We start from the raw sequence: 18666 nt of genomic DNA, 5'->3' as shown, positions 1-18666 counted from the left end.
GTGAGAAATCCTTTTTAAAAAACAGAATTTCCATCAAAAATGTATAAATTTGATGAAAATGACACAAAAATGATAAAATATAATATTTTAATGTTGGTCTGTCACTTTGAGTATAGCACATTTCCATTAGTTATTTTGATTTTTACATTAGACTTCTGTGTATAGATACTTCGGCATGATTGATTTAAACGAAGTGAGACATTTAGCTCAACGTATCTTTTTTTTTTAAAATTTGTTTTGTAGTTGCTTTAAACATTCAGCATTTTGTTCTAATTCAGATTAAAAAAAAAAAAAGAAAAAAAAATCGTGGCATTTCCCAGCTATTGAATTCTTGCAAAAAACTGACCTTGAATAAGAATTGACAGAAGAGTACGTGCATATGGGCCATGACATTAAATACATGTGTGCAAAACACTTTCAGCACTTGAGCAAGTGCTAACCTATTCTAGAAGGTTATCTTTAATGTAGTTGCTTTGACTCTGAGAAAAATGGGCACTGGTGTCTGTACAAGTGTACAAATTACATGACTATCTTGCTGAGACTCCCCCATCTTCCTACAGAATCAACAGTATTTTGCTAGAATTTTAAGACTGCCAAATCTATCCAGAGTGACTGAATTCTCCAATACTATTTAGGAAATAGTCTAAAAATGTGGGTTTGTCACACACACTGTGCTGAAGTGGAGTGGCATGGTCACCTCTGATACGTGGTAAATTCTAAGAAGTGCTATTGAGAAGATGCCATGTATTGTTGTTCAAAGAGATTTGCAAGCAAGCTGCAGAGCACCTGGGACAAGAGTCAAATAACTAACAGGTGTAGTTTAGAAAAACCTATATGGAAAAGAAAAGAAATAAGGCCCACTGCCAAACTCGAGGGGCCACCACATACATGAGCTCCCTGCAGTCATTGAAGTAGAGCTGGACTTGTTCTGCCTGGCTCAGTCTTGCCTTCCTCTCCAGAAACTTCTTGTCCAGGTTTTCCCAGGACTGATCCACATCTATGAGTCTCTCCATGATGTTTTCCTTGACTTGAGGGTATGTGTGGCTGAGGTGCCAAGCCTCTCCCCGAATCCGTTCCAGCTCTTTCATGATGGCTGCTAGATCTCTCTGAAACAGAGACAGGATGTATTGTAAGACCAAGTAACTACCTAACATCTATCGAAAGTAGATTTTAAAGATGGTACATATCTCTTCTAGCCACTGGCTGCACAGAGGCTAGAAATGTGACTCTGTCAAGACTTTTCCTCTCAGTTTCCTCCTAATGCCTTTTAACATTCATCATCAAACATCAAAGAAGCTTCTTTAGATGTGACACATTGATTGTTTTGGTAAGTGTGGAACTGAAGTCTCTTGTAGTTCAGATGACACCTTTGCAAATATAATAAAAAGTTGGAATAGATTTTAGAAGAGAAGCCCACCCTCAGAAGCAAGAACATTAATAATGTAATATCACAATGTTAAAAACAGGAGGAAAAGGCCCCCTTCTGTGAAGCAAAAAGAATATTTCAGTGCAATAAATTTATCTTCTGTTGGCCTACAAACAAGGCACTTGAGAGGATTTCAAAGCAAGCATCAGTCTACTTTTTTTGACCATTTATGCTTTTCTATCACTGCTTCATAACAGATCCCCTTACCTCTACTCCCTCAAGATGGCTGAGAAGTGTCTGTACACCTGGAAGATCATATCCATAATCTTCTATATCCACCACTGCCTCTTTCTCCTGCATCCAGTCCTTTACTTCATCCACATCATGATCATACTGGTGAACTTGCCAGGCTGCTCTTAGGTTCTGGAATAAAGAAACATTTTAATGGTAATGCTATATATCATACCTGCAGCACAAAAAAGGGCAACCATAATATGTCCTAATGCAGCATAGACTGAACAAGAGCAAGAGCGAAATACCTTCCCAATTAAGTCGCCTGAAAGCGAAGTGTTCAAGCTACCTAATTTCCCCAAGTTCTCTTTGTCAATGGAAAGAAACAGATGTCTCCAAAGAGTAATTTATTGCATCATCATAAGATGAATGATCATGATGGATTTGCCCTCTAAAGGTAGCGCTCTCAACCACAGAAAGTGTCCTAAAGAACTTGCTTGGAATAGAGGCCTACACTGCAAACAGTGAAAATAAGAGGAGTTAAGTGAAAATTAGAAGTTTTCTGAAATACAACTTTTAAAAAATGTTCTAATATGCTTTTACATTCAAACTATACGTTAACAATTGTCACGCGTTCACTGCTGCTAACAGACAATAGTGGGCTTGAGCTACTTCATAAGCAAAATGTGTATGTAACAGTAGTCAAAAAAAGAGTTGAAGACATCTGACATTTTATGTTCTCCTTAAAGCAAACAAAAATGTTGAGTTTTGTGTGTCCTCTCTGCTGTTCTAAACACATCTGTGACTACAGTTTCATGAGAGGGGGTGAGCTGGTTTAACAGCTAACTGCTACCAAAAGGTAGGGGGGTGGCTCTGTGTCCTCTATCACCTTCTTTCCCATACCCCTTCCTTGACTTCAAGTAACTAATGCCATAAAAAAATATGGAGAGTTTTCTTCTTGTTTAATAAGCCAAAGTAGTTCAATAAAGAGTCTAATGAAGTTCCAGAACCAGCCTCCTGTTAGTGGTGGTAAACTCTTAGATTGGCTCAGTTTTTCAAGGAACCAGAGCTAGCAGTGAATTAAGGAAAACAGAGTTACTCTAGGCTGATAAGTATCCTTCAAGTCTAAGACTTGCCAGGAACAGTAAGGTAAGCACTGGCTATAAAGGGTAGCGGATCAAGAAAGATTAGACCAGAACACACCCATTGCTCTTATAAACCTTGTGTTTCAACAGCAATACACTGGTTTGGGAAAGGAAGAAGGACATGGGAAACTGCAGTGAATTCAATGCCCCAGTTTTTCATGTATTTCCTACCTCTGTCCTTGTCTGGATGGCATGGCATAGTTTCTCCCACGTCTCACTGATTTGCTTTGTTCTCTTCTGGACAATGTCCATCTTGCTGTGACCCTCCTTCTCTAGTTTAGATGCTAACTCATTCAAGAAGACAATTTTGGAATGTCCCATAGGTTTCACCTCATTTACAAAATCTTTAAACTTTTTCTCCAGCACCTGAGGGGTAAATGGGGACATAGACTTAGATACAAGAATTTCTGCCTACCTCTATGAAGGAGGCAGAAGGAATCACTTTCTCTGTACTGTATAATACAAAAGGTATGTATTGCAGTCTACAAGTGCAAATCACTTGATAAACCCAGATGATCTGGAGTCAGAAGACGATATCTATTGTCTTGAACATTTAACATCTTACATCACAGAGAAAAATCACCCACATCCTGACAAACAGATGCTGCCCAGGTCAAAAGCTAAGAAACATAACCTGTTAGACTGTCCACATATGCAGCAGTTGTTGAGGAGTGGACACTACAAATTATACCTCTCTGCACTTTGTGCCCTCAGGAGAAATTTATCCTTGAAATCAGCAGCTAGAGGTGTGAATGCTGCATCCCAGTGTTTTCCACTGAAATTGTTACAAGACCATAGCCCTGGTCATGTCAAATTTTTAGGCCTTGTCAAATTTATAATCAGGGCCAGCAGTGAATTGTGCGGACCTCACCTTATCCCAAGAAAAAGCTAACTTTCTGATGCACCTACTTTTTCTGTTGGAGGATGCTGCCTCAGAGAGCCCTCTATAAGCAGATAGAAACCAATCTGAGTCCTTGCTGCAGAGATAACTGGTTTGCTTAGTTTTTGTCACTGTAACATGCTTCACTGTCAGCAGCTACACAAAAATTGCAGCAAATATACTCCTGCTTTACCACACAATACATACAATACCTTTTATTTTCTTTTACCTCAACATCATCTAAATCCTGCCCATAGTCATCGGACTCTGCTACAGACTGTTTACTGGAAAACCACGCATCCACCAGCTGGAATTCTCTTTCAAACTGATAGAGCTGTAATTGTTCTTGCAGGCGTTTTCTCTGGGTCTCAGCCTTCTGTAGAAGAGACCGATAGTCTGCTAGGATCCCCTGGAACTTTGAAAGTATGGCTGGACTGCAAAGAACAAGAGTCAGACAGGTTGAATTTGCAACACATTCAAAATAGAGAAGAAACCAGATAACAACATGGAGTGAGTTATGCCAAGCCGTTAAAACCATTTAGTTCAGGAAATTAAAGTATCTCATATGAATGGTTGCTCTTTTCACTTCCTCCTCCCCAGATATAAAAGCAAGCCAGCAATGAAAAACAGTGAGCTGTGAAGAATGACCTCTTCTTTTCCCAGGCACAGTGTTTTTTCAGCCTCTATGGTAAATGACAACTACATGACTTCCTGGGAATAGACAATGGACAAAGAAGCTGACCTACACTAATCAGCCTGTTGTTAAAAAACCACCGTCATGAAAACATTAAAACAATCATCAAGCTTTTTGGGAGCTGAGTGTGTGTAATAGTGGTGAAGGGGGGATTGATGTCCCCTGAAGTCATATTTCTGAACTAGCCATCAAATAGCTACTGAAGCTTGAACTTTTCCGTATTTGCCTTCTCTGGGCATTTCTGTTAGACCTGAAGCGGAAGCCTGTTTTCACTTTCTTACCTCTCTGGGCTGTCTTTGTTTACTAAGCTGGCACATGTCTCCTGTACTCTCTCAATCCGGGGCCTGAAACCATCCATGTCCAGCTTGGTAGCTTCGAGTTTACGAAGTAAAGCTTGTGTGGATTCCTCATTCTTCCCATAGTCAGAGGTCTCTAGAATGAAGCTCCTCTCTGCCAGCCATGCCTCCACCTCCAGCAGCTGTATAAAATACAGGGATGAGCCTGAACACATTTGTGATTTAGGTCAAGACAAAGAAACCTGAAAAGCAGTGGTGCCCGAAGAGACACATCAGTGAAAACAGAGAGCAGCTTAGGTGCCTTTCTGTAATGCAATCTAGCAGACACTATTTCAGAACCCAGCAATTAAAGTTACATGTTTATCACCCACTGCAGTTAGGTGGAAAAGTAACTGTTATTTCTCCACTATGTCCATATTTATCAGATATGAAAAATCAGGACAGTATGAATTCTGCTCCTATCTCAGCACTTGCATCCATTCAACAATATAAGTTCTTTTAGGTAAAGAAAGACCAAAATAAATCTCTCATTGACCATCTTTACCTCATTCAGGAACAGATGGGCCTCATATGAATGCATAAGCCGCTGTCTCCTCTCTTGAGCCTCTGCCTTCAAGGTTTCTACAGAAGCCTCTAGCTCCTTCAGATGCTCCATTATCTTGCGAGAGGCTGAGTGGCCTCCCCTTACCAATTTCTGCCCTGTACTGAGCACTGCTTTGGTCAAAGCATCCCGACTGCTTATCTCATTCTCCAAATTCTGGAAAGAGTAAAGAGTAAAATAACAGGCCAAAAATATAAGTTATGGAGGATTTTATACCAGATAATGTAGTCATGCAATTCTATTATAACTTTGTTTTCTGTACACGAAGATGGGTTAGAGGTTCAAAGTCTGAGTGAATGCTTGAAATGGAGTGGAGGAGTTTTTGGGGGTGAAGGATAGATTACTGAAAACAAATACAGCCATGAAGTTTAGACCTTGGTGTGTATCCACCTCAAAATGTAGAGTGAAAAGGTTCTGACCACAAACATCTTATCTGTGGGTTCCACTGTAATATGCCCACTTCCACCCCACTACATGGTGTTTCTTGAATTAAAATGTGTCTAGGGAAGAACAATGCACCTGCTCATCAGTATCACTTGCCAACGCCTTTGTAGGAGATGCAGATTTGCATAACAGCCATTGCAAACACTGTGGGTACACGTACTACCAGGCAGCCAAGAGGACAAGGAAAGAGGAAAACTGCCTGAACCAGTTCTTAAAGACTTGAAATTAATTTTGAAGACTGGTAGATTTTAAAACCATACGCATACCTCCATATACCCCCTCATATGATATTTGCCTGGGCGGGCAAGGACCATGTCATCAATTTGTCTGTGGGTGGACGTGCGTTCTGTGGCTAACTACGCCTGGGCATCTTGAGCACAAACCAACCCCACCATTTTACAATTGTTCTGTTTATTTTCATAGCTATGAAACAGGCAGTTTCAGAGTTAGACTGCAGTGCTGTGTTAACGTAGAAGAGATGCCCTTTCTGAGGAGAGGAGCTGCATTTTCAATTGAAGTATCAGACTTGGCTGGAAAAGAGCTCTGATTCTAATCTTGCCTTTAACTTCCCCCTATTAATTTCAAGACAGCCACTGTGTTGCTGAAAAGTGACACCATATCTGACCCTGGCAGAATGGATCCAGTGGCAAAGATTATAAACCAACATGTATTGTGTGTTAGTAATAAGCTAGCAGCATAAATGTTCAACTTTTCAGTTGAATATTTATGAACGTGTATTCACAGTCGTTCATTTATAACAACAGAAATTAAAAAAAAAAGGGGGGTGGGAAGTGAGGGGAAACTCTGTTCCAAGCAAGCAGCTATGCCTACGCATGTTTATATTTGTCTGTAAATGAAGTTTGGCAAGACAGTGTTTTATTTTAGTTTGATATGTTTCACACAGAATCTCTTTTGTGGTAACAACCCAAGGACTGAATTTTGCGAATCTGGCTCATTAAGACAAACAATAGAGGGTGAAACTAATAGTATATTCAATTCTGGACTGTTACGTTACCCCTGACATTTGCTTGTGTGTAAGCCAACATCAAAAAAAAGGTGTAGAGACTGTAGCTACTAAAAGATTGAGAATTGAAAGCTTATGTTCTAATCCTGCTTCTAGGAGAATAAGTTGCAAAACGGCAGGAAGAACTGGCATTTTATTATGTGCTGCTATTATGGTCTGTATCTCTCATTCTTACAGTTCACTAAAATATTTTGAGACCTGGCCAATTAACACAAAGATAATTGCAGCCTAAAGCAGTATCTCCACTGTTCCTTCAGTTACCCCAAATACCTTCTCAGATTAGTTCATCTCAAACATTCCTTTCTTCCTTACTTCCTGACAACGTCAATCAGCTCATAATTTTTAGGAGTAATTGCACACATAACAACATTTATACTTTTAATCATGATGAAACAAGCTTTACCTTCTTACTGTCTAATCTCAAAGTCACCAACTGCATCTTGCTTAAATACAGAATTTTTACAAAAATGAGAATTACACCAAATACTAAGAAGGTGCAAACTATTAAAAATATACCCATGGGTCTTACTCAGGAATATTCTAGAAGATGCATTTAAAAACATCTTACAATTGTTTATTAAATTGTGAGCACAACTAGGATAAATCAACTTTAAAAGACTTCATCCCAGTCCTAGTACGTCACCTGTAGCAGTCTTCACTTTTCACCCTGGAGACATTTTAATTTTTTGTAAGTTCAGATTTTTATTCGTAGACATGAAGATTGCACCAAATGCATGGGCTTAATCTCTGTGTGTGTGTGTGTGTGTATATCACGCACACTCTCATTTTATAAAATCTTCCATCTTTCCCAGCCCTATTGCAGATTGCACAGATTTTCCCAGAGGCACTTGACCTGGCACTTAAATGGGCTGTCATTTGCTAACATTAAATACCAATAGCTGCTGGAAACTTTTAGGAGGGTTTGGGTTTTTTCTTTCACCTCACGTTTGCAAAGAGACAGTGCTCCTTATTAAAAAATGATTAGGAAGGCACCTGCTGTTTTATTGGTATTTGAGATGACAATGTTCCAGGCACTACTTTCTCTGATGGCCCATCTGAACTTTGTGAAATAATTCAGCATCTATCTTGAAAGCTACCACTGGAAAGAAGGTCAGCTAAGGATCATCATAATATCCTGTTAACTCCTCCCTCCAGAGCAGAAAGACTTTTGGGGAAAGAAGTTTTCCTGGGAGTTCATCCTAAGATATCTGAGCAATGCACTTGCTTGGATGTACTGACTGAGTTTCAAAGCATATTTATTAGGACATCTGTGGCCCAAAGAAGCTATGACAGCAAGCACAACAGTTTGTAAAACCTATTTTGTATTGCAAATTCATGGAAAGAGACAATGTGTCCACAGAAAAGCATATGGTGTAGTACCTACACCACTGCAATGATAAACAGCATGGAATCTCACATGTTGCCAAGTCATGGACATATCCTTCAAAAAAATGCCATTATTATCAGACAAGGCTAAGAGTAATTGCTGGCATCATGACTCCTGTTAGCCAAAGCACAGCAGATGAAGTTTGCCAGAGGCAAATTGAATTCCATGTTCTCTGTTTGATTCTAAAGACTGATAATGGTTCTCACATGACATTACCTGGTGCTTTTCTTGTAGACTCTGAACAGTTGCCAGGGATTGGCCATAATCCCTGGAGGAAGCGATGGGGAGCTTCTCATGAACCCAGGCCAACTCCTCGTCAACATCTCGAAAGAACTGGTACTGAAGTCTGCTTGCCTCCAGACTCCCACGTCTCTCCTGCAGTGGCTCACGTAGACTTTTGTATCTGCAGGGTTTAAAGGGAACCCAGTGAGGACCACAGATTAATAAGGAACAAATGCAAACCATTCTTTTCAGAATGATATAGAGAAGCAAAGAAAACAATATGCAGGGAAGAAAAAGGCTATAAAAATAGAAAAAAAATGGCGGGAGACAGGCCAGGCACTCACACACCTCTGCACCAGTTGATCCACTCTCTCTTCTAGTTCATCAGCAAGGAAATGTTTGTCCTTTTGGAATTGCTGAGCTGTGACTACAAGCTCTTGCAGCCGGTCCCTATGGCCAGCAATATCTTCCTCCAGTTCCTCTTGTTTCTTCAGATGACTCTTCAAAACCACTAGATCATTGTTACTATATGGCGCTTTCAACTCAGTTTCCACATCATCCAACCATTTCTCCATATCCTCTACACTTCGCTGAAAATTAAGGCCCTGAGGACAAGCAAGAAGAGAAGGTCATTTAAACCTTTAGGACAGACGATACGATATAAAAACCTTGGCCACTTTCAGTAAGAATTACACACAAACACAAAGAAGCTGGCCCAAATGAAGAGAGAATTCAGTCAGAGTGAATGCAAGAACAGATGCAGAGAATATCAAGAGCTAATCTTACTTGTGTTGCACAAATACAAATGATGGATACAGTATGTTAAAAGGCAGCCATTTAAAGGAAGAGCTCTGTTTCATACACACAGAGTGTCTGATAGCCCATGCAAAACTCACAGTCATGAGAGGTCATGTGCCTGGAGCTAGAAGAATGAAAAGCAGCTGTGGGCTTCATTCTCAATATGTTGAAGAAAAGATGCCATTGGGAGAGATGCAGAGAGTTGACATGTATGAAAGAACACATTTCCCTCAGTATCCCTCTCTGGAATCCTGATCTAAACCAGCAGCAGAAAGCTGTTTAGAAGGAAAGTTTAGAAGGAAACACAGCCTACAAATCCTTTTCCCTCCATAGGGATCTGCAGTTCTTCCGCCGATTCCATTCAGTCAGTCTATATCTAGTAGTTTCTTTGCTCTAATGGTCTTGAGGTCTGATTGTATTAGATGACACACCTGTAGGTGAGACGTGTAGCCAGGCAGCCATGCTATCTCTGGAAATGACACCAAGACCCAACCACTGGCATCCCTGTATTACCTTGTAAGCATCCTGCAACTTGGCCCGTTTATCCTGGCAACTTCCTAGCAGTTCCTCCCAAAGCTCTTCCAGTTCTTGCAGTCTGGACTGAATGGCTTCAGGGGCATAGTGCCTCTCACGGAGCATCTTCTCCCCTTCCTACAGCAGAGAGAACATTCAAAGTTTTCTTCCTTTGCTGAATACACCACTTTTACCTCCATAAACAAAGTCTACTGGCACTGATATGTAACGGGCCAACTGAAGCCATCACTTCCTGACATAACAGATAGAGGCTGCAGAGACAAAGCAAAAAAAGATAAAGGCAAAATGCTTATTGAAGCTAGGGTAGAAACAGATTTTCCTGTTTTGCTGATCTCTAAAATTATTTGAAATGCTAGAAGACAATATTAGAAGACAAAGAGTAAAGAGAATCTTGATTACAAAACAGCTATGTTGCCTAAAAGCTAGTTTGCAAGCATTCAGTATTTTCTGTGATGTCCCACATTCTGTGATTGCTGTTTGAGATTGCCCAGCCACCTGTCCTTTTCTATTCCCTTTCTTGCACGTTAAGAGAGGACTATCCAATGTAAGTGAACCACTGCATGAGATACTAAAACATCTTTCAACCATGTACCCTTGTATCACTGCATTACATAATAAAAGTCTACCTGGATTTCTAATCCCTGAGCTGCAGATGCTTAACAGCTTGGCAGATTAAGAGGTAGAGGGAGCACAGCAAGACCTCCATCAGGTAGAGGAGTTTGTAGGTATATCCTTAAGCTGGGGTCAAGTCTGCTTTAGAAAGTTAAACTGGTCTATTTCTACATTTTGCAATGGGGAAGGGGAGGCATAGCAAGAGAAAGATGGTATACCAGGACAGCAGATATTAGTTTCCTTCTAAGGAGCAACTACTAAGGCTATTCTCAATGAAGAAGACGGGGAATCCAGAAATAATGAGAAAAAGATTGGGCAAACAACTGTTTAAAAACAAGTTAGTTTAGAGAGAACCATAACTCCACTTTTTAACTCCCCTGCTGTGTCTGCACACAGGGGGTTTAAAAGATTTTGCTTTGTTTTTTGTGGTGATTTTTTTTTTTTTCTTAAAAAAAGGGTTCTACAATACCAGATGCAGGTGAGTTTGAGGAGGGAATCTACTTTTAATGCTTAGTTAGCTTTGCAAAACACAACTAGTAAACACTGTGCTGAAAATAAGGTTCATAAACACGTAACAGTCTGTCCTTCCAAACTCATCATCTGATCACAGCTTCTGCCAAGTATCTGACAAAGCTTGTCAGACTTCCCTCATACCTCTCTTACTAGCATGTGTCTGCAAAGGCAACACTTGAAAACTCTTCTTGATTCTTTTTGTTGGATACATCTTATCTGATTTGTTGAAGTTGTGCATCCAATCTGCTAGGTTCCCTGCTGGAAAGAAACAGTGTACCTCTAAAGTGGCCTTCACCCCAGAAAGGAGTCCCTAAAGTCAATGGATTGAGTTTTTCATTGAAAGCATCCATCTCTTGCTGTTCAATGCACAGCGAATACAGATAGCAAACTCACACTAGGCAACAAGAGAAAAGTTGAAAGAAAACGATGGACACTGAAAGTTTTTCATGCACTAAAAGAATAAGATTCCCAGTCCCTTCAGAGACAACATGAACAATGTCAGTGAGGGGAGAATGATTCCCTCTCGCTTGTTTGAGATCACTGTTACTCAGACTGCCTGCAGAGTCTGTCATGCCAGTTGCCCATCCTTGCCATCAACCCCGCTTCTCTCACAGATTTGATGGCGACCAGGCGATTTCTATTGGCCTTGATTTCTGCTTCGAAAGTCTGGTGCTTCTGCAGTTTGGTCTGCAGATTGCTTGGATCCTTCCAGCTATCATCCTGGGCAATGCTATTCTTCTCATTGATCCAGGCAGCCACCTTCAGGGAGGAAAGAACAGAAGTAGACAAAGCCTACAGTGTTTCTTCACCTCCAACCTGCCAGGCTCTCCTCTAATACATATAAAACCAGGGACTAGCGAGTGGGGACACAAATGAGTTGTCCTTCTGAGGCTCTGCTTCCCTAAGCTCCTCCTGTCTTTCATAATGAAGTCGCCCCTATATCTCTGTTTACCAGCAGTGTTACCCAGAAAGGGGACTGTCTCCATGAGATAGTCCCAATGCAGTGAGAAAGTGTGTGGGCACATGTGCGCATGGACACACGTGTGCATGGGCGGAAAAGGACAATTATCTCCCTGTTTCTAACCCACTGGCAGTATCTCACAAGAAAAGAACTGATTTGTCTTTTCCCATTAATTTTAAAATGGTGGCATTTTTTTAAAAAACGCATTTATTTCTTCTGCATTTTGCTGGCATCCAGTGCGCAACAGATCTTCCATTTTGTGACTGGAAGTAAGATGTGACTTAAAAGCTGAAAAATATTCCTTCACTCTTGTCCTCATCTTTCCCCAAATCATCTCATCCCAGACTCAGTTCCTTGATTTTTCTCACAGCAGATCCATTCAGAGATTCAGATCTATGGAGCACAGTATGTTTTAAGAAACCAGAATAACATGAATTCTGTGTAATTGTACCTCAAAGGAATTCCTCAGCAACTTCTGCAGAAGCTTTGATTCCTCTAGCAGATGTCTGCGAGCAGCAGAATTCTCCAGCAGTTTCTCTTTTCTGAGATGAAGACAGATGTATTGGGTAAAAGCCACAGAGTGAATTAGGTAGGATAAGGGGTTTCCATTTTCATCTCTAAAACACATGTGACCTAACCCTCCATTCTCTAGGAGAGAAATGTTCATAATACGCAGCCTCCCATGACTTGGACTGTCAGGGAAGATGCTCAGGACACTATAGGAAGGATTACTGGTAGATCAATGTTTGACGTACACACAAATTATATATATATATGATATCCGCCTATAGGAATTACCATTACTGCCTTTCAGAATACAAGAGAACATAAACTCAGCATGTTTCTTACATGGAAAGCCTGTGAATATGATGGTATTTGCCACTGATAAACCAAAGCTACACTATCCTTTCATCTTTTTTCCAAATGTGGACCTGCAGCACTTTATGCATGTTAATGCAGGCATGAGATAGCTGGATCATATTAATAAATTCCTATGTTCACTTTAATCATAAGGGATCTTCAATCTCTCTTTGTAATTTTTTTCATATATATCTTTTCATCTCCTGTAGCACTGAATACAACTGCTTCTGCTATCAACATTTGTTTAAGATGAACAATATGCAACATGCTAGTAGAAATAAAGTAATTCACATGAAAGAGCAAGATCTGATCAGAAAAAAAATGCAAATGCCCTAACAGATAGTTTGAGCAGGGCTTTAAGATCAACCCCATTAGAGCAGTGAAAAAGCAATTGTGCAGCAAACGACCTTTCTTGATGGTTTTTAATGATAATGAAGTATTTAATGGCACAGCAGGCCTTTGTCTTTTGTTTGCAGCACTGTCCCTAAGGCGGGTAGGATACAGAATTACAGGAAAACTGCCTTTTTCTGAATCCCGCTCCCCCTCCACTTAAGTGTATTTTGGAAACCTCCTATTGAAATATTGACTAGACTCAGGTCAATTTGGCAAGACCACATGCAAAACACGAAGTTGAGTAAATGCAAACCAGTTTATGGTTCTCTTAAAGCATTTAAAGATATCAGTCATATAAGGAGAGTCTCATTGCAAAAGAGATGGGTGGCTGACATGGGAAGGGTTTGACTTCACCTCCTCAGAACAGCCTGGCATCTGTTGGTGATGTTGTCCGAGTCATGATGCTTGTTCTGTGTTAGCTGCTGAGCAAATGAAGCCATTTCATCAATTTTCTCCATCTGAGCTTCCAGGGCTTTTTCAAACTGTGTGTGTTTCCGCTGTAGACTCTCCACACTAGAAACTGAGTCCTGGAGAGAATTCAACAAAGGGAAGCTGCTTTCAGTCAAAGTTTTTCCAACCACAACACTGATAATCCAGAATCTAAATGGCATTAACCCCACATTTGTAAGCTGTCAAATAATTTTTTTGATCTTTGAAATTTATTGTCATTGAACCTGAGAATTGGGGCCTAAATAATGTTCTATGCATGGTGTGAGGCCACTATTTCAGGATGAAAACTGAACTGCTGGATGCTTAGCTTCTCCTGCATATTATTGTGCTGTATAGAACATATCACTTCTCAAGAGATAAAGCATCAGCTCCTAATCGTAAATCAATCTTAAGACAGATGCTATTTTGGAAGCAAATGTGGGATGCCAAACTGAGATCAGAGTTAAGTGAACAAATATGTCACAGAAAGAGATTAAAATTAGAGCCTCAATTTCAATCCATGGAATTTGAAAAAGCTCAGATCCAGACTTGAATTTAAGGACTGAAGTCTGACATTACAGTTAATCTGGAGAGAAACACAGACTTTGACTTCTTGTAACATTTGTGAATCCCAAGCTTAATGACTCAGAGTTCTCTTTTCAGCACACCTCTACACTTTTAATTTTAGAATCAGTGGTGTCAAAATGTTGTTACTGCAATAAACTCTGCTTTCCCACTATTCTAAAGGAAGGAATAAAGCTCATCATCAAATGGGTCAGAAAAAAAATCTAAAGTCCTGCGTGTTTACATGAGTCATTGGAAGGAAAAGTACTCACAGAATATTTTCTGTACATAGCCGAGCTAAATATGACTGGAAAATGGGTAGCTTTTTCTATGTCTCCTATACTTCAATAGAGGGACTGTAAACACATAATTCCAGGATGAAAATTGCAGAGACAGCCACGAGCCACTAGCATTGTACATTTTTCACACCATTTGCACCAATTATGTCTACACTGAACTCTAAGGTGTAATGGTAGTTCCTGCAGACAGCTGATGTGGTAGCACAACCCATATAAAATGCAGGGTAAGCTAAGCATCAGAATGTACATCCGGCATCCTGCACAGCTTTTGCAACCCATGCACCAGCCGCAGTTTCAGTTATCGCAGTGTTACTGGTGCCTAAGGTAGGTAATTTAAAGCTACACTGGGTATGTCAGCAGTGACAACACGGATGACTTGTGCACTGCTGGCAAATGTATTTGGGTCAGATACGACCCGTTAGAGAGATGCAGTCTCATTTTTCTGCTATAATCGGAGTAGTTGGACTGTTTCATTACTCTCGGGGCTGAGAACCCTATCCTGTGTAAAGTATCAAGGAAAGCAATCTGATCATAAAACGTCAATAAGACAGAGCAGTAACTTCAGAAGGAGAAAGATCACGGGGAAGGTTCAGAGCACATCATCGTACTTCACAGCTCCCTTTCCTCCAGACCAATTGCAGAGAAAATTGTAATTTCTTGGAGCACCTACCCCTAAGTCCTCATTAGCTAGGAAAGCCTCTTTGCTGCTGAGCCAGCTCTCAGTCTGTTCCACATAGCCATAGAATTTCTGTATAGGGGAAAAAAAGCAGTCATAAACATGATGTAAAACAGAGGCAAACCTGACTTTGGCAGAGTAGGGTGAAAAAAACAAACTTCCAGGGCTATTCCAGAAATTAATTGCATAGCACTGGATGGCAATAAGCATTAGATGCTAGAAAAACCATGTCTAACAATTATTATTGTAACTTTCTCCTTTATAATATGATTATTTATTTTTATCTAAGACATAGGATACAATACAAGTACTTGTAGCGTATTTGCTAATAGTGTAGAGAGTGCTTGTAAGGTAACTGGCCAATAAAAAGTACGGTAACATGGCCTGAAATAAGTAGAATGTAATACATAAAGAAGCATGAAAGCAGCCCTTACCAGAGGGTTTAAGTTCTCATATACATGAAGCTTTTTAAATGGGACTAGTAGCGCCAGCTGTTATTCAAGGTACTTGACATTCCCCATTGTAAAATCTCTATTTCAGTTATTTCTAACTTTTGCCAACAAGTCATTTGAGCAGAAGTTTTGAGAGATGACTGTTACAGGGAAGTATTTCTGGAAAACTGTAGCCAAAACTGTTGTTTTCTTAGAAAAAAAGCCAGAGAAAAATACAGTATTCTGTCCATGCTAAATTTTTATTCAGATATTCTTTTTTAAAAAATACTTGCCTGCCTCTATGTCTTTTGGGGCAGTTATAGAATTTGGTAGAGTAGTGATGTTCCATTTTAAGTATGTGCTTTTTGTCAGTTGCATGAGAGTTTGACCAAATTTTGCTAAGTTCTATAGCCTTTGCAAAACATATGAGCACATATTCCACAGAAATGTCTTTGATTTGTAAAGGCACAATTTCTAGAAGTCCTGCCACCACTGAATGTGCTTGGCCCTCAGCGTGCCTTCCAGAAACCAGTGAAATGTACACGAAATACTGGGTATTATTAGCGTGTCTTTCGTTATACCATCTTATAAATTTGCTGTTTATACTGAAAAAGTTGTCAGTGGCACGTGCATTCTCTGTTGAATGTCTTTCTACTCACCTGTAAATCTTGTGCCTGAAACAATTTTATATATTGCTTCTGCCATGCTTGGATCAATTCAGACCAGGCTTGCTGTAGTCTGGAGAGGGACTGGTGAATCTCAGAGGTCGCGTAGTGACCAGAACTGGCAAGTTCTTGACCATAGTTACTGAGAGAGTTGAATCTTTCCACTTGTGCTTCAATCTCCTCCTAAAATATATTACTAAGGTTGATGTCAAGAGTTTACAGAACGCCAGTTATTCAGAATACAAGCCTTAAGGGGAAGAATATGGGCTGTAACTTTCCAACACTATTATTTGTATGGAAAATCATTCATCTTTGAGCTATGTTACTGAAAAAGCATAGAATTGCCTAAAAGAAAATAAACTGACTTTATTGCTCTAGGAACAACTGGTCTCCTACAAATCAAAATTAGGATTAAATTAGAAACAGATTAGAAAATGCTTAAGTATAAATGAACACGGTTTTGAACATCCATAATACCATATATCTGTTCCAGTTGACATCAGGTTATCGCATTAAAGACACGGTTTTACTTTATTTTGTGATGTTAAAATGAAATATGTTGAAATTTTTCACGTGGTCTGAGGAATGAGTTATGCCTGTACACTGAATCCTGAAGGTGAAATGTGGAATTCCTAATATAAACAATTTGAAAAGAAATATAACCATGGCCTGAAATAATACTGCATATTAACTCACAAACTACCTTAAAACTATGGCATGTACTATTAAAAGTCTGAAAGCAGAACTGCTTTTGGGAGGTAGTGTTGCTCAATCATAGATAACACAGCTGTAAGATAGCTGCTCTATTCTTTTTCATTCAGGTTAGAACCTTGTGTTCAACTCTAGTCTCTCTTAAGGACTTTGGCTTGAGCCACTAAACTGAACGAAAAAAAAAACCCTCCATTTTTCTTGTCTTGTCTATAATTTTAGTTTAGTCAGCCCAATACAAAAGAATATTGCCTGGATTCCTCCTTTTCTGTGTGACTACCCCCTTAGAGCCATTTGGGTTCCTTCCTAACAGATATTAAAGACTTAGATCTTGCTACCATCTAAATTTGGAGTACATTACATCAGTGGCCTGGGGTATTTGTATTGTGACAAAGAATTATTAGCAAAAACATTGTTAAGTCTGTGACATGAGAGAGCATTGTTAAAATGGAAGACTCTGAAAAAGGAGGGGACTTCAGGTACTTCATACTAAATCAGCATCTAGAAAATGAATCAAAATCTACAAACTATTTGTGCTGATAATGGGATGCACAAAACAGTGGATATTAGTCATGATTCTGGAAACACTATTTTTAGAAAAAGTAACAACTACAAAGAAAAGGTAACACACACCTGAAAGATAGCTATGATGCTTGGGAAAAAGAAAAATATTACCTTTTTTCTAGGGTTAATTAACAATATCACTCCTTTTAGAAAATCCACCAAAAATATTAGGCAAATTAGCCACCAAAAGATTGTGTGGCAATTAGTACTGGGATATGAAGTGTTTCAGAACTGAATGTATAGTACCATCTGATAGTAATTTAGTGCCCTGTGTGAGACAAACTACTGGTTTTATTTTCCTCTCGGGCAAATGGATTTTGCAAGACAAAATCTAACTCAAAGTTAGAATTAACTGGCATTAATATGTTGGCAATCTGAATAAAGAGATCGGCAGTGAACATGTTTTGATACTAAACCGGATTTTACCTACAGGGTTGGACAGCAGTACCCGTGAGAGCTAATGGGGCTTCCTGAGACTTTATGCAGAGACATGAGCTGCCAAACAGCCCATAGGATAGAGTTCTGTCAATACGTAGGTGACTTCTGTCTCTAGCCTGTTAATGAGAACAGTCTTTGCACCACGTTATTGACAGACACATGCGGCAAATTTCTGCTGCGTCTGCAGCAATTAATTCCCATGGGAAAGATTCCCAATATGTTCAATCGGAAGCAATGATGATACTTGCCTTTCTCTGCTGATGCTCCTCAATCATGCTTTCTGCTTCATTTGTGCTTTTAGGAAGTCCCTCTGTTTCCATTAAGCCTCTGATGTTTTGGGTCCAATCTAGCATCTCCTTCATCTCCAAGTTAAACTTCTGCAACTGATATGAGGCTGCCAGCTTCTCCTTCCTGCCACACAATGTGCAGTTCAGCATTATCCAACACAGAATTATCTAGTTGCCTCTCCCTCCCCATTTGCAGAGGAAGGTATCTTAGGAGAAGCCAAACAAAGTGAATTCAAGCCTCCTAGCTTTCCCTTACAGCTCCTAACAGTCCTCATGTTAAAACAAAATCACAGGAGATGCACACTGCCTTGGAGACAACATGCTTACCTTGTTTTCTACATCAGTTCATTAGCACAAGAAAGCTGAAAAAGCCTTTGTAACTGCTGCTTCTAGCAACGATTACAGCTCAGGCCTAAGCCTTTCTTGTTTTGGAAAGATTCAAGAAAAAATAAGCTTCCAGAACCATCCAAAAATTAGCCTTTCACAAAGGCTTCATGATAGATTACATCTGATAGTCTGGAAGCATTTTAGTAACATTATGTAGTGGGATAAGCCACAAGCTCATTGTATTAGTTTTCCCAAAGTCACATCAGCAGAACTTTTCTTGTACCAAGTCGCGCTTGTTCCAATGCAGGTGTCTTAG

At 39.8% G+C, this 18666-nt stretch overlaps 1 protein-coding gene across 1 annotated transcript in view; it reads right to left on the bottom strand.

Moving 5' to 3' along the window:
• SPTBN5 (spectrin beta, non-erythrocytic 5) overlaps positions 1–18666 on the bottom strand; it is a 99946-nt gene that overhangs the window by 11035 nt on the left and 70245 nt on the right. Inside the window, exons 43-57 of the mRNA XM_086462991.1 lie at positions 17985–18147; positions 16021–16209; positions 14925–15002; positions 13317–13489; positions 12160–12250; positions 11360–11506; positions 9602–9739; positions 8639–8895; positions 8285–8471; positions 5157–5369; positions 4598–4794; positions 3852–4056; positions 2914–3108; positions 1634–1789; positions 889–1106 (exon numbers count right to left, since the gene is read on the bottom strand). Of these exons, the coding sequence (XP_086319117.1) occupies positions 889–1106; positions 1634–1789; positions 2914–3108; positions 3852–4056; positions 4598–4794; positions 5157–5369; positions 8285–8471; positions 8639–8895; positions 9602–9739; positions 11360–11506; positions 12160–12250; positions 13317–13489; positions 14925–15002; positions 16021–16209; positions 17985–18147 (2607 nt within the window). The remainder of the gene's footprint in view (positions 1–888; positions 1107–1633; positions 1790–2913; positions 3109–3851; positions 4057–4597; positions 4795–5156; positions 5370–8284; positions 8472–8638; positions 8896–9601; positions 9740–11359; positions 11507–12159; positions 12251–13316; positions 13490–14924; positions 15003–16020; positions 16210–17984; positions 18148–18666) is intronic.

This window comes from Leptosomus discolor, chromosome 3 (assembly GCF_034619465.1).
Source record: "Leptosomus discolor isolate bLepDis1 chromosome 3, bLepDis1.hap2, whole genome shotgun sequence".
In the NCBI taxonomy this organism is placed as follows: domain Eukaryota; kingdom Metazoa; phylum Chordata; class Aves; order Leptosomiformes; family Leptosomidae; genus Leptosomus; species Leptosomus discolor.
This window is presented reverse-complemented; position numbering and strand designations above follow the sequence as displayed.